This window comes from Malania oleifera, chromosome 6, assembly GCF_029873635.1.
Source record: "Malania oleifera isolate guangnan ecotype guangnan chromosome 6, ASM2987363v1, whole genome shotgun sequence".
Lineage (NCBI taxonomy): Eukaryota > Viridiplantae > Streptophyta > Magnoliopsida > Santalales > Ximeniaceae > Malania > Malania oleifera.
In genome coordinates, this window is record NC_080422.1 from 91,515,602 (window position 1) to 91,531,281 (window position 15,680).

Below are 15,680 nucleotides of genomic sequence, written 5' to 3' on the forward strand. Positions count from 1 at the left end.
CTTCTCTCTTGCATGAGCATATAAAAATGTTATTTCATCTAAGGTAAGCAAAAAACATTACTTGGTGTAGCTTCTTTTAATGATCACGTATCACTTGTGCTTATATGCCTAGTTAAAAAATGTTGGATGATTAAATGTCTTTTGTTTAAAAAATACTTGAAGGACCAGCAATTTTTTGAGATACATTAATTGTTTTTAAATAATTTTAATTAAAATAATATTTAAATTGGAAAAAAAAAAAAAAAAACTCCACTTATTATATGATAAATATTCAAGGAAAATAACTGTATTTTCCCAATTAGGAACGTTCCTTCGTCTAATTACATGCTAAAACTCCAGCTTCTTTTTCCATCCGCGATACTGCGAATAATTGCTCCTTCGTGGTAGTCGCGGAAACATGGACGATCCCACCGGAGACGGCGCCGATGAATCCTCTCATGCTTTCGCCAGTGTTTCAGTCCTCAACTGTGTTGATCTTTCTTGCCCTGACATTCATAAATCCGTTTCCTTACTCAAACGGGTACCTTTTCAATTTTCTTTATCTTTATCTCCTCTAAATTTAGCTGTGTTTTTCTATGCGATATCAATTTTTGGGTTGTTCCATCCTTACGTGAAATAATAATCAATGCTTGTTAAAAATCATTTGCGTTGCTTGTTTACTCATTTCTAATTTTAAATCGCTATAGTTTTGCCTTCAAAAGTGAAAAAAACAAAGAAAAGGAATTGAATGATGCCTACGAAAGACAAAATTGCTGGTTTCAGATTCATCAATTCAGTTGTTTGCGTTAAATGAATTTGTATTATTGGCTATAGCTTGTTTCTTGGTTTCTGTCTTCTATAGACATTTAACATGTTTGGACTCTGGATTTTTCTATTTAAGGCTGTTTTGCATTAATTGCTTTTGTATTTTTCATTTTTTTTTTCTAATCGCTGCTTTTCAAAAATAAGACTATAGTATAAGATGAGACAGAAATTTTATGTGGTTCGCCTATGCCTACTCCCGGGCGGATGGGATAAAAAACTTCATTATCTCAGGAAGAATTACAAAATAATTTGGAACTGACCTTGTATAAAATATCTCTTACGAAATATCTCTCTTTTCTCTATTTCTCCTCTTCTCTCATCCTTTCTATATGTCTACTTACTTCAAGCATGCAATGTGTGTATCAAAATGAAAGGGAGAGAGTGCTATTTTATAAGGCAATAAGGATAGTAAAGAATTTTTTATGGTGGAAAACAAAGGAGTGACAGTCATTATTCTTTTATGGTTTTCATAACACTCCCCCTTGAATGTCACCCATATATTAACTCATTTTTAAAAAATTTTTAAGATGTCTCATTCCGATGAGATGAACCAATTTCTTGAATGTTGTAGTAGGCAAAACTTTGTTGAACAAATTTGCTAGATTATCACTTAATCGGATCTGCTGAGCATCTATATTACCATTCTTTTGGAGTTCATGTGTATGGAAGAATTATGAAGAGATATGTTTTGTTCTGTCACCCTTTATGTATCTTCCGCTTAGTTGAGCTATACATGCAGCGTTGTCTTCATATAAAATTGTTGGAATACTCTTGATTGATTGAAGACTGAAATTTGCTTGGATATGAGAAATCATTGATTTGAGCCACACGCATTCTCTACTAGTTTCATAGATAGTTAGTATTTTAGAATAATTGGAGGATGTTGCTATAACCTTTTATTGATTTCCAAGATATAGCAGTTTTCCGTAAAGAAATACATATCTAGTTTTAGATTTAGTATTATGAGAATCAAATAGATATCCAACATCTACATATCATACTAATTGAGACTGAGAATCAAATGAGTAGAATAGACTCAAATAAGATGTACCTCTCAAATAGCGTAAAATGTGCGTAATTCTATTCCAGTATCATCGAGTAGGAGCACAGTTATATCTTGCTAGTATATTTGTAGAAAATGCAATGTCAGGTCTTGTACAATTGGCCAAATACATCAAAGAGGCTATAGCACTTAAAATATGGTACTTCAGTACCAATTAATTCCTCCCCCTCATCATGAAGTTGAAATAGATCATTCTTCACATCAAGTGATCGCACCATCATTGGAGATCCCAAAGAATGAACTTTGTCCATATATAATTGCCTTAATATATTTTCAGTATATTTAGATTGATGAATAAGGATTTTGCCAATTACATGTTCAATCTGTAGGCCAAGACAATATTTTGTCTTTCCTAAATCTTTCATTTCAAATTCCGCCATTAAATAATTAGCGGCTTTAGTGAGCTCTTCAGAAGTCCCAACTAAATTCAAATCATCAACATAAACATCAATTATAGCAAATCCGGATTCGAATCTTTTAATGAAAACACATGGACAAATTGGATCATTTATAAATCCTTCTTTCATAAGGTACTCACTTAATCGATTGTAAAAAATGCGTCCAGATTGCTTTAATCCATATAAAGAAGGTTGGAATTTAATTGAATATAAATTTCTGGGTTTTGCTTTAGGAAATTTAAATCCTTAAGAGATTTTCATATAAATTTCACTATCCAACAATCCATATAGGTATGCTGTAATTACGTCCATAAGAGGCATGCTCAGTGGTTCAGTGACTACTAGCCTAATTAAGAATCTAAAAGTGATTCCATCCATTACAAGAGAATATGTCTCCTAATCAATTCCAGGTTTCTGCAAGAAACCTTGTCCCACAAGCCTTGCTTTATGTCGAGTAATTTCATTATTTTCATTTCGCTTGCACACAAATACCCATCTGTATCAAACGGGTTGGACATCTTCTGGTGTCTGAATTATAGGTCCAAAAACTTCTCTTTTTAATAGAGAATTTAATTCTGATGTGATAGCCTCTTTCCATTTTGGTCAATCACTTCTATATTGATATTCATTAACAAATTTATGTTTAGGATCCTTATTACTTCTAGCAATGTCAATAGCTACTGCATATGCAAATATGTTGTTGACAACAACTTTATTTCTATCTCACATATTTCCTGTGTAATGAATTGAGATCTCATTATTATTTCCAAGTACCTGTCCCTTTTCAAAGGATGTCTCTTCAGGAGTTTTTCTCTTCAGGAGGTTCCTCTTCAGGAGCTTCCATAATAGAGATTTCATTTTTAGGAGAAACGGGGTTGTGAATGTCGAATGAATTATCCACCTCTGTAACCTCTTCTAAAGTGTTTACAAATTTCAATTTTCTCCTTCTGGGAGTTTCATCTTTTGCACCAACAGGCCTTCCACGTTTAACTTGCGGTTTAGGTTTATTAGCCGACTGTTGTCCTTCAAGGACATCAATACATGCTAGAATATTTGCAGCCAAGTATATAAGATTTTAATATGGCCTTGATATCTGCAAAATAATCTGGTAACTGATTTGCAATCCCTTGCAAAGGTATAATCTTTAGAACATCAAGTTCACTTTGATTTGTGCAAGAGTCTAAATGAGATAAACTTATAGCATTCCATGTGATTTCATGTTGTGCTTCAGGCACTAATTTTGCTCCCCCTAATATAGGGAATACCGCTTCATCAAAATGACAATCTTGAAATCGTGTTTAAACAAATCACTTGTTAAAGATTCAAGATATCTAATAATAGAAGGGGAATCAAAATCAACATAAATACCAAGCTTATGTTGAGGACCCGTTTTGGTTCTTTGAGGAGGGGCAATAGGAACATATACTGTACAACCAAAAGTTTTTAACTAAGAAATATTAGGTTGTTGCCCAGAAACTAATTGTATGAGCGAAAGTTTATTGTAAACAGTTGGCCTTATACGAACTAAACATGTAGCATGAAGAATAATATGTCCTCAAACAGATAAAGGCAATTTGATTCTCATAATCATAGGTCTAGCAATGAGTTGAAGTCTCTTAATAAAACATTCAACTAAACCATTTTGTGTATGGGTATGAGCAATAGGATGTTCAACATCTATTCCAAGTAACATGCAATAGTTATCAAAAGTTTGGGATCTAAATTCACCAGCATTATCCAAACGAATTGATTTAATTAGATAATCAGGAAAATGGGCTCGTAATATAATCAATTAAGAAAGAAGTCTAGCAAATGCAATATTATGAGTAGAAAGTTGAAAAACATGTGACCATCTAGTAGATGCATCAATTAAGACCATGAAACATCTAAATGGTCTAGATGATAGATGTATTGGTCCGCATGTATCACCATGAATTCTTTGTAAGAAACTAGGAGATTCAAGACTTACTTTTGAAATAGATGGTTTGACAATTAATTTCCCTTGAGAGCAAGCAGTGCGCATGAAATCACTTAATAAAGGAATCTTCTGGTTCTTTAGTGGATGACCATATGAATTCTCAATGACTCTTCGTATCATTACATCTCCAGGAAATCCAAGACGATCATGCCAAAGTGTAAATAACTTTGGGTTTTTGCTCTTGTGGTGCAAGACATTATATGATTCAGCTACTTTACTCTTTGTATAATACAATCCAGAAGATAAAGTTGATAGTTTTTATAAAATTTGTTTTTTCCTAGAAACAATCGAGGTAATATAAAGGAATTCTTTACTGCCTTCATTTGTAGTTTCAATGTGATATCTATTGAGTCTTAAATCTTTAAAGCTTAACAAATTTCTTCTGAATCTGCTTGAATATAAAGTTTCATCAATTTGTAATAAAGTACCATTGATTAACTTTCTATTAGCTCTTCTAGAGCCTCCAATCAAATTTATAGAACTAGATATTGTATTAAAATTTGTTGAAGATATATTCAAGTAATGGAAATATTTCTTATCTCGAAGAATTGTGTGTTGTAACACTATCAGTTAAACAAACTTCTTCCAAAGACATCTTAGAATCGATCAAAATCTTAAGACAATTCACACTACAACACATATTTTAAAAACTCATTATTATAATTGATCATAGCAACAATAATACGATACTTTATTTATTGAAATTCAAATGCATTATTACTTACTTTATATCTTAAAAGATTACATCATTATTTTCATCTTGATTTACAAGGAAATCAACAATATCAAGATAAACAGAGTTAGATGGTCCAACATTAAGGTCTATTAGAACAACATTATTAGCTAAATTTGTTTCAACTTCTTTACTCGTTTCTTTTTCTTTTATAGAGGTTTGGTATAGATCTACCAAGTGTCTGGGCGTATGACAGGTATGCAACCAATGACATTTTTCTCCGCATCTGTAGCATTTATTTTCATGATGTCTAGGTCGTTGATCCTAATCATTATCCTGCTTCTGGGGGTCATTCCTCTTCTGGGGTTTATCCCTCTTCTGGGGGATTGCAATCTTACGTCGATGCCAGTGATTATTTTGACCACAGCCATGACCATGCCTGTGGCCTTGTCCTCGACCACGAGATGTATTCATATTCACTTCAAGGAATAGAGTTGAACCAGTTGGACGAGTTTGGTGATTTTTTATCAAAAGCTCGTTATTTTGCTTAGCAACAAGAAGACATGATATAAGTTCAAAAAATTTAGTAAATGTACTACCTCATCTGAAGGTTAAATGTACTACCTCATCTGGAGGATAAATGTTTCACTTGTTCAGGAAGTCGATTTTAACATCTCTTCGGGAGGTTAAAAATATACCCTCTTCAGAAGGTAAATATTTGCCATCTCTTCTGGAGACTAGATACATAGCATTTTCAAGAAGTCTATCTCTTTGGGAGATTAAATATATGAGTGGGAGATTTAAATATATAACCTCTTCAGGAGGACTATCTTACCATCTCTTCTGGAAATTAGTACTCTTTAAACTTTAAAAGACATATTCTCCAGAAGAGAATATTATGTTCTTGTGGGGTAAAACTTACAAGAAATAAATTAAATAGGATTTAAAGAAATATCTTAGATAGTTAGAGTCTCGTGCTGATAACATGTTATAAAAGATGCAAGAAAATAAATAGAGATGAGATAGAAATTTTACGTGGTTCGGCTATGCCTACTCTACGGGCAGATGGGATCAAAAACTTCACTATCTCGGGAGAAATTATAAGATGATTTGGAACCTTCCTTGTACAAAATATCTCTTACAAAATATCTCTCTTCTCTCTACCTCTCCTCTTCTCTCATCCTTTCTATATGTCTACTTACTTCAAGCATGCAATGTGTGTCAAAATGAGAGGGAGAAAGTGTCCTTTTATAGGGCAATAAGGATAGCAAAGAATTTATGGTGGTGGGAAACGAAGGGGGTGACAACCATTATTCTTTTATGGTTTTCATAACATAATTGTTTATTATTTTTCCTCTCCTTTAAGCAAAAAGCAGCTGCTGTTGTATTAGGCCTTTTTATGCATGCATGGGCTAGGGATTTTTCTATTTCAGTTTTTTTTTTTAATCAACTGCTTTTGTACCATTGGAGGTTTTTTCCATTTTTTAAGAAAAAAATTTTGGTGTATGTTCTGTAGGCATGTTTGGACTCTGGATTTTTCTATATCATCAATCATGGAATTAGCCAGGAGTTCATGGACGAGGTTTTTTCCCAGAGCAGAGAGTTTTTCAGTCTACCAATAAATGAGAAAATGAAGCTTTTGAGGAATGAGAAACACCGAGGCTACACCCCTGTTCTAGACGAACTTCTTGATCCTGAACATCAGTTAAATGGTTTGTTTGTTATAATTTGTTCTTATGTTTTGGCTTTTAAACTCTAAATCAATATATTTATTATGAGTGTAATGGTTTATGCCGTAGACTGTTAACCAAGTTTTTTATTTTCTTTAATAGATTAGCAATCCAAGCCAAGAATTGATGCATACACTGATCCTCACTGGCTTTTAAGATAAAATAATAGAAAAATCTCATACTTTTACTATCAACTCATTCAACATTCCCTTTTTTAGAGGACACATTGTCCCACTATAATGATGTATCAAATATGCTAATGAGTAATGACTATCCATTTGTAGATCTTAGTTCAAATTCTTTGGTGCTGGGTGAAAGATATCTCTGTTTTGTGTTTGATATAAAGTAGTATTTGGGAGCATGGATTTCGAGTTGTCTGGATTTGAACAAAACTCAATACAATTTTGAACTATGTTTTGTTTAAATTCATACAAATCCAAATCCAAAAACTTGAAATTCAAGCTCTCAAATGAGACACGTTTGTTACACACTCCACACATAGGCATCTCTGCAATTGTGTGCTCTATGTGCTCTTCTGTGTGTGTGCTTGTGTGGGCAACATGTTTGAAAATTCATTCTTGGCTGAAAATTTTATTGTTATTGAGATTGCTAATATCATCATATTACTTGTGGTTCTTCCTTCTTTAAGATAGTGCACTTCTCCACTTTTTTTCTTAACCAAGCTTATCTACTCCTGTTTTCAGCTGCTCTCTCTCTCTCTCTCTCTCTCTCTCTCTCGCGTTATTTTTAGATATTTCCCATGAGAAGATTCGCATTTCATGCTGAAAGAAGGATAGTCCTGTTGTTTGATTGCAGGAGATTACAAGGAGGGGTATTATATTGGCATTGAATTGCCTGAAGATGATCTTGAATCACAGAGGCCATTTTATGGGCCAAATATGTGGCCTGCTTCAGGTAACTTACTGCAGGGATCAATTTTCATTGGATTAATTTGTTAGAATATTTTTTTGCATTGAAATGTTCTCATCTAATGCTCTCTCGCCCCAACCCTGCCCAAAAAAAAAAACTGCAAGAGAGAGGAAAAACATATATTGCAGTGAAAACGCTGCAGCTCAAGCTAGCATGGTATTAATTGTTTTAATTTGATTGACCCTTTTAAATTTCTTTGACATCTATTAGATCTTTTGCCTATATGGAGGGAGACAATGGAGAGATTTCATCGTGAGGCGCTGTAAGCTCTAACATATTTTATGGGTGTAATTATTATGCTCTCTTATCTGCATGCATATCTATGCATACCTTTTCTAAACAAAAAAAAAAAGGGCAGCCCAGTGCACAAGTGAGCGTATGCGGGGTCCAGGGAAGGGGCAGACCACAATGGGTCTATAGTACGCAAGCAAACAGAAATGATTTTTCTTCTTTGCAGATAGGAAATTAGATACATGAAAAAATATGTCACTAACAAGACTTCTGTTTCTTCAAAAAATAAGACTTTATTCTTATATTTTTGACAAAAAAATTGTTGTCTTTCAAAACAGACCCCTTTGTGCACAGAAAGCCAATGCAGCTGTTGATTGAACAGAGTAGGTTGATATCAAATGGGATAGTAGGCATTTTTTCTTTCACTTTTTTTTTAAATAATTAAATTTACATTAAGCATAAATCATGCCTATCGTCTTGCATTGGTTTTTTTGCTCTGTATGCCTGTCATCATTGTTAAGTTGATTAAGTTTTCTTCAGGAGGCTCAGAAAAAATACATATCTATGTCTTCAAGAGAAGGTCTTCAGAGGGGTCTAATTCTAAGTCATACCCAATTCTAAGAATAAAAATTGTTTGAATGCTTTAGGTTGAATGTTTCAACTTTATTTTTCTCATCTTTCTATTCATATTCAGGGATGTGGCAAGGGCAGTTGCGAGGATCATAGCTCTTGCGCTGGACCTGGAGGGTGATTTCTTTGACAAGTCAGAGATGCTTGGCCAACCTATTTCAATCTTGCGCTTACTGCACTATGAAGGTGGAAATTAAATTAAAGGTCATGGAACTCCATTGTGAAAATGGCATTATATTACAATTGAAATTAATTAGGATGTGTTTATCATTTATTTAGGTCGAGTTTCTGATCCTTCGAATGGAATATTTGGAGCCGGTGCACATTCTGATTATGGTTTAATCACCCTCTTGGCAACAGATAATGTCGTGGGTCTTCAAGTATGAATGATGCAAGAAAAATCTGTATGACTTGTTTACCATTTTAGTAAGAAGAATTATTTGAATTGGAACTTTTCTTCTTCTTTTTTTCCATTTGCAGATATGCAAAGATAGGAATGCTAAACCTCAGAAATGGGAATATGTACCGCCTCTAAGAGGGTGAGGTTTTGGAGAAATTATTAGTCCTATATCCTTTTATCTTTTTTTTTTTTTTATATATATAAATCTTGGAGATTTTTTATCCTTCAACCTTTTCACATTATAATATACATCAAAAGTATCTTGAGCTCTTTAAAATTATGCAAGAGAACCATTGTTCCTTGGTTCTCTTTGAATTTAGTGCAGATGGGGACTGATAATGAAAAGGAAATTTTTACTGAAAATTTTAATCTTTCTTTTTCACTATCTAATTCCAAAGGACAAGCTAGCAAATGATCATTTATATGCATTGCATGAGATTTTCTGTGTTAGTGAGTTTTCCTATGAAATTATGATCTTATGATCTTTGACAAGGAACTCTAGTATTGAATATGTACAATATATGGACACTGGGTGGCACCTTGCTAATGAGTAAACTCTCTTGCCTGCTTGTCTTCCTGCTGTGGTTTATTTTTTTAATTGCTCATACAATAATATGCTACTATTTAAATGATGCCATTGTTTTATATAATTTCTCAATCTGCATTTTCTTTCTATGTGGATTGTCCATTTACAGCCACCCAGATTCTTCTTCCATGAAATGTCTAATCTGTCCAATCTAATATTTGATTAAATGCCTGGCGACCAGATCAATGCATTAGAAAGAAAGAGCAAATACATATTTTTGCATACAATTAGTGTATATTGTGCTTGAACTATTAAATTATGAAACACTGTATGGTGGGTCATTCCTGCCAGCATTGGATTGGAATGTCTTGCCTCTGCATGGGTGCATCACCTGCCTTGGTGTCTTGCCTGAACTCACATTCACGCCATCCTTTATCAACAACAACAAAACCAAGCCTTAGTCCCACTAAGTGGGGTCGGCTATATGAATCCTTTTTCACCAATTTATACGATCATGGACCATTTCTTTTGATAGATTCAAGGATATTAAATCCTTACTTACTATCTCCTCCCAAGTTATTTTAGGTCTACCCCTACCCCTTCTACTGCCCCCCACAGTAATTAAGTCACTCTTCCTCACAGGTGCACTATTTGGCCTACGTTGCAAGTGTTCATACCATCTGAGTCGTCCCTCCCTTATCTTATCTTCTATGGGAGTTACACCTAACTTACGATGAATATGTTCATTCCTTAATTTATCTTTCAATGTTATACCACTCATCCATCTAAGCATTCTCATCTCAGCAACTTTTACTTTTTTGATATTATATTTCTTCGTCGCCCAACATTCCGATCCATATAGCATAGCTGGTCTTATAGTTGTCTTATAAAACTTACCTTTCAATTTTAAGGATATTCTACGATCACATAGTACACTTGAAGCACTTATCCATTTTACCCAACTTACTTTAACTCTATGCATTACATCATCTTCAATTTCTCCTTCAACTTGCATAATAGATCCAGGGTATCGAAATCTACAAGTGCTATTTATTTCTTCATCATCAAGTTTAATTTTGTTGTTAATATTCCTTCTATCACTATTAAAATTACATTTCATATATTCTATTTTATTTCTACTTATCCTAAAGCCTCTAGATTCCAAAGTTTCTCTCCATAATTCTAACTCAGTCTCTACTCCGTCCCTAATTTCGTCAATTAATATAATATCATCTGCAAACAACATACACCATGGAACTTCCCTAGTCAATTAGTCCATCACTAAAGTAAAAAGATATGGACTTAAAGTAGATCCTTGATGTATAACTATGGTAATTGAAAATTTTCTAGTTTCTCCATCTATAGTCCTTACACTAGTCATTACTCCATCGTACATATTCTTAATGACATCGATATACCTACAACATACACTTTTTTTTCTAAAATCCACCATAGAACTTCCTTAGGTATCCTATCATATGCTTTCTCAAGGTCAATAAATATCATATGTAAGTCCCTCTTCTTTTCCCTAAACTTTTCCATTAATCTTCTTAAAAGTTAAATAGCTTCTGTGGTAGATCTCTCAGGCATAAAACCAAATTGATTTTCTGAGATTTCGTTTCTAACCTTAATCTTTGTTCAACTACCCTTTCCCATAGTTTCATCGTATGACTCATAAGTTTAACTCCATGATAATTATTACAATTTTGAATATCTCCTTTTGTATATAGGTATTAAATTGTTTTTCCTCCATTTATCTGGCATTTTCTTAATTTTTATAATTGTATTAAATAAATTAGTTAACCATATAATTCCGTTATCACCCAAGCATTTTTGGTCCCATAGCTTTCCCATTTTTCATTTTTTTTAGTGCAAACTTAACTTCGTTAACTCTGATTTTGCGAATAAATCTTATATTTTTAGTTTTTTCCTCATTTGACAATTCTAAGTTTAAGCCTTTTATTTAGTTTTCATTAAACAACTTACTAAAGTAATTTCGCCATCTTTCTTTAATATCTTCGTCCTTAACCAAGACAATATCGACCTCACTTTTTATACATTTTACATTTCCTAAGTCTTTACTCTTCCTTTCTCTAGCTTTAGCAAGTTTAAGTATATCTCTTTCCCCTTCTTTTGTACCTAATCTATCATACAAACTATTAAAATATCTATATTTAGCTTCACTAACGGCCTTTTTTGCATCTTTTCTTGCCTCCTTATATTTTTCAAAGTTATCTCTATTTCTATATTTTTGCCACGTTTTATACCAAATTCTTTTTGTCTTTATGATTTTTTGTACATCTTTATCCCACCACTAACTCTCTTTGCTATTCGAGAATCTTCCCCTTGATTCACCTAAAATCTCTTTTGCTATCTTTTTAATAGAGCTAACTAATCTATTCCAAAGAGTATTTGTAACTATCCCATCCTCTATGGTCCAATCCCCATCTTTGATCATTTTATCTTTAAATTTTATTATATTTTCTCCTTTTAGGTTCCACCATCTAGTTCTCCTACACTGGTTTATTTTATCATTTTTTTTCCATTTTTTAATACATATATCTAACACTAAGACTCTATCTGTTCATTGTTGTTCAGCATTCTTTGTTAATAGAAAGAGTGAACAGATTTAAAGATTACTACATGGCTTTCACCCCTGTGCAAACTTTGTAACTGTTTTGATGGTTTAACTTCCAGGGCATTTATAGTGAATATTGGTGACATGCTGGAGCGTTGGAGCAACTGTATTTTTAAGTAAATGCCTTTCTTTGTAATAGCTATGGTTCGAATTGCATTTTCTGTTTCCATATCTGAGTTGTAGATGAATGCTGGATTCATTGGGCCCTGGTACATTGTAGCATTAAGAAAATACTTATGTTAAAAAAAATGCAGTAAGGAATTATATGACATATCTGTTTAAACTGTGGATGACAAGTTTTGGTGGTCCTGCATAGCATTAACCCGTACTCTTTGCAGCTATTGCATGCTGTTATGCTAGCAGAAAGTCATCTATCTTACTTTCATTGTCAAATAAGCTATTTTTCCCTATTTAGTTCTCTAGATCATGATTGTTGACCATATAGAAGGAAACTATTGGAAATAGGTAGCCAAACCTTAAGCCTACTATTGGAACAATATTACCTTTCTGATGACAAATGAGCTTGAAGATTTTCAAATAATGAATGCTTAGACGTATCTGAATTGGTAGTACCTAAGTCCCTTTGAAGATTCCAATGACAAACATAAAGCTTTTTTTTTTTTTTTTTTGAAATAAAATAAAAATGAAAGCTTAGGATAAATCAATGCTATCTAGAATTCCATTAAATAAAATGAAGGACAAATGACACTGACCTCCCCCGAGGTTTTGGCAAAAAACACAAACCTACCCGAGGTTTAAAAAATCCCATGAACCTCCTTGGAGGTTTCAAAATCCCATATATCTTCCCTGACATTTGATTTTTGATACTTACCTTTCAAAAGTCAAAAGGCTTGACTTTTTATGAAATATAAGAAAAGATGTGTGCCTTTTTGGCAAACCTCAAAGGAGGTATGTAGAATTTTTGAAACCATAGTAGAGGTCCTTGGGATTTTCGAAACTTCAGGGGAGGTCTGTGTTGTTTCACCAAATCTTAGGGGAGGCTAATATCTTTTACCCTATAACAAAACAAAAGTGCAATATGTGGAGGAAAAGATGCCTTGTTCTTTTTTAGACATATGTCCAGCTATTCGTAGCTATAGTTTCACAAGCATAATTACTACAATTGAAAATTTTGGCGGGGTTACATTTGTCTGAATAATTATCCTACTGAGGGCCTGGGGCAAGTACATTAGAATTCTGTTCTATTTTCCCAAAAAAATAAAAATCAAAAACAAGAAATTTGTTTATTTTTCAATCCTTCAATGACATGTTTTTGTTTTTCCATTTGCACTCAGGTCCACCTTGCACCGGGTTCTGGGGAATGGTCAAGAGAGATATTCTGTAAGGCCCTTCATGGACTTTTAAATGTTCTATCATTGCAACATTGCTACACAAGGATGATGAAGTTACAGTTTCACAAAATATTTATTTAAGAGTTTCAATTCCTCAAATTCATTTGTCCTAAGTTTTGTTTTTCTACATGAAATTTCAACTCCTGTTTGCATGTGGAACTCATTTATCCAATGTGCTTTATCGCCTTTCACTGTGTGGCTAACTGCTTTATGTTAAAGCATGAACTTGAAATTATGCATCATCCTAATTATGCAATTCAATGCCTCGCACCCTTCCCATATAAGTGGGTTTTCTTCAGTTTCTCTAATTTAATGATACGATTGTGTTACCTTTTCTGGTAATATATTCTGTTTTAACCAAAAAAAGAAAATGATACAATTGTGTTGCTGTTGCTTGTTATAATCATTGTTGTGGCCACCAGGTCAAAGGGATTCTGTAAACACTCACATATGTCCTCCTCCCCACTTGGAACTTTACATTTTCAAGACCAATATCTTATTTAATGAAAAATTTGTTCTCAGCTTGAAGAATATTTTGATTTGAATGCCTTTTCATCTCTGATAGTTTGAGTCACCTGAATTCTTGCCCTTGGCTAGTCTTGGCTGAGTTTATTTCTTGTGTAATCGGCTCATGCTGCATCTTCAATTAAAGAAACTATTGGCTTGTTTGCCTTCTTCATTTTGATTTTTTTTTTTTTTCCAATTTGGCAGATTGCATACTTTGTGGAGCCTAGTCATGATTGTCTCGTTGAGTGCTTGCCAACATGCAAGTCAGAAGAAAGCCCTCCCAAGTAAGTTTTGGACCACAAAATTCTTGAAACATTGATGCAAATAGCTAAATCCTAGGCAGACACAGCAAAATGAAAAACAAAATAGAAAAGAGAAGAATAAAGCAATTTTAAGTAGTTTGGCAATGTGCCTACATCCACGAAGCCACTGCAAAATCTCCACTGTACCATTAACAAAAACAGCCTTAGGGTTGCAATGCTTTGCTACAAACATAGATGAAATACCTCATATAAAAACATAACTGCATCCTGACTTCCCACACTATATCTTGCCAACTCCTCCCCGCAACAAAATTCACTGTTGGGCCATTCATCACTCAAGAAGGTTACTTGTGAAGTGCAAGAACTCTTCCTTTCTTCTGAATGTCAAGCGGATCACCCCCTGAATGTGAGCAACTACTCAGCAAGCATGATTAGCATTTAAAATTGTTGTAACACACAGGATCATCAATGTGCTTCTTAGAAATTATATTGAATGTGGTAGCAAAATGATATGACCATATATGTACCCAGAAGCTTAGATTTCATGAAACTGAGTTGAGGGAAGTTGCAGTGCTCTAGCTAGACGTGAGGGCATACATTAGAGAGTTGAGCGCCAACCTCAAGTTTCTAGCCAACAGTGTGTTTATAACTAATCAACCATAATATTAAAAGCACATTTCCTTTGTAGATTGCTATGATCAATTGATTTCCTTTTTGTGACATTGTAATTGTATGAAATTCTTTAGATGGATCTCTTTCTTATTACATTCTGTGCAGAATATTGAACTCCTATGTTTCATACTTCTATCAGGTTCCCGCCAATCAAATGTCAGACTTACCTGAGCCAGCGGTACACAGATACACATGCTGATCTGAATTCATACAAAAGTCATTAAACATAAAGGCTTCAAAGAGATTTATCTTGTGTTTGTGAGCATGGATTTAGGCCTTGAATTTGGATTTATATGAATTCAAACAAAACCCAATGCAAATTTGAATCTACAAAAATGCAAATTCAAGGCTAAAATTTCAATCTCCCAAATGTAAGGTTAACGTTGTATTTGGGAAGGCTGATACATAAAACAGTATCCTGCAGGAATTTGGATCAAAATTGTAAGTCCCAGTGCTGATGGATGAATAAATGTACGTATTTAGAAACAGAGGGTCAATTAATTTACATTAGAGCGTCCAATTGTATGCGCTGCTTCAGCATCATGCCTCAAGAATGCTATGTTGCTATACCTGTCAACTTCGTTGTTTGTAGTTTGCATGGTAGTACTGTTGTTAGGTTTTCTTTTTCATTGAACAGACACTCTGCGTGCGTAATATATTTTCATTTTATTTATTTATTTACTAAATTAATCAATTAATTTTTTAATTTTATTTGTTTTTATAATTTAGTTCAATTCTTTTTGGCCTCAATTTACACGTTAACCCACTATGAATTATTTTAGGTTATTAAAGAAATAAAATCAAGTAATAGTAATTTTTTCAAAATAAAAATTTAAATTTGTATTGGAATATTATAAGATGTTAAAAGGTGAAAATTTTGATTTG

The 15,680-nt window shown here is 33.5% G+C and overlaps 1 protein-coding gene across 2 annotated transcripts; it reads left to right on the top strand.

The window, feature by feature from the left end:
* The first annotated feature begins 286 nt into the window (after nucleotides 1–286).
* Nucleotides 287–15,468, top strand: LOC131158349 (2-oxoglutarate-Fe(II) type oxidoreductase hxnY). Of its 2 annotated transcripts, XM_058113150.1 has the most exons (11): nucleotides 287–520; nucleotides 6,433–6,628; nucleotides 7,463–7,561; nucleotides 7,787–7,838; nucleotides 8,502–8,623; nucleotides 8,717–8,817; nucleotides 8,918–8,976; nucleotides 12,061–12,117; nucleotides 13,297–13,342; nucleotides 14,065–14,144; nucleotides 14,935–15,468. In XM_058113150.1, exons 1-11 carry the CDS (start codon nucleotides 398–400, stop codon nucleotides 15,017–15,019), a joined length of 1,020 nt encoding a protein of 339 aa, XP_057969133.1. In that variant the 5' UTR covers nucleotides 287–397; the 3' UTR covers nucleotides 15,020–15,468. The 2 variants fall into 2 exon arrangements, with proteins under 2 accessions (XP_057969133.1, XP_057969134.1); XM_058113151.1 differs by lacking the exon at nucleotides 12,061–12,117.
* The last annotated feature ends 212 nt before the right edge of the window (nucleotides 15,469–15,680 follow it).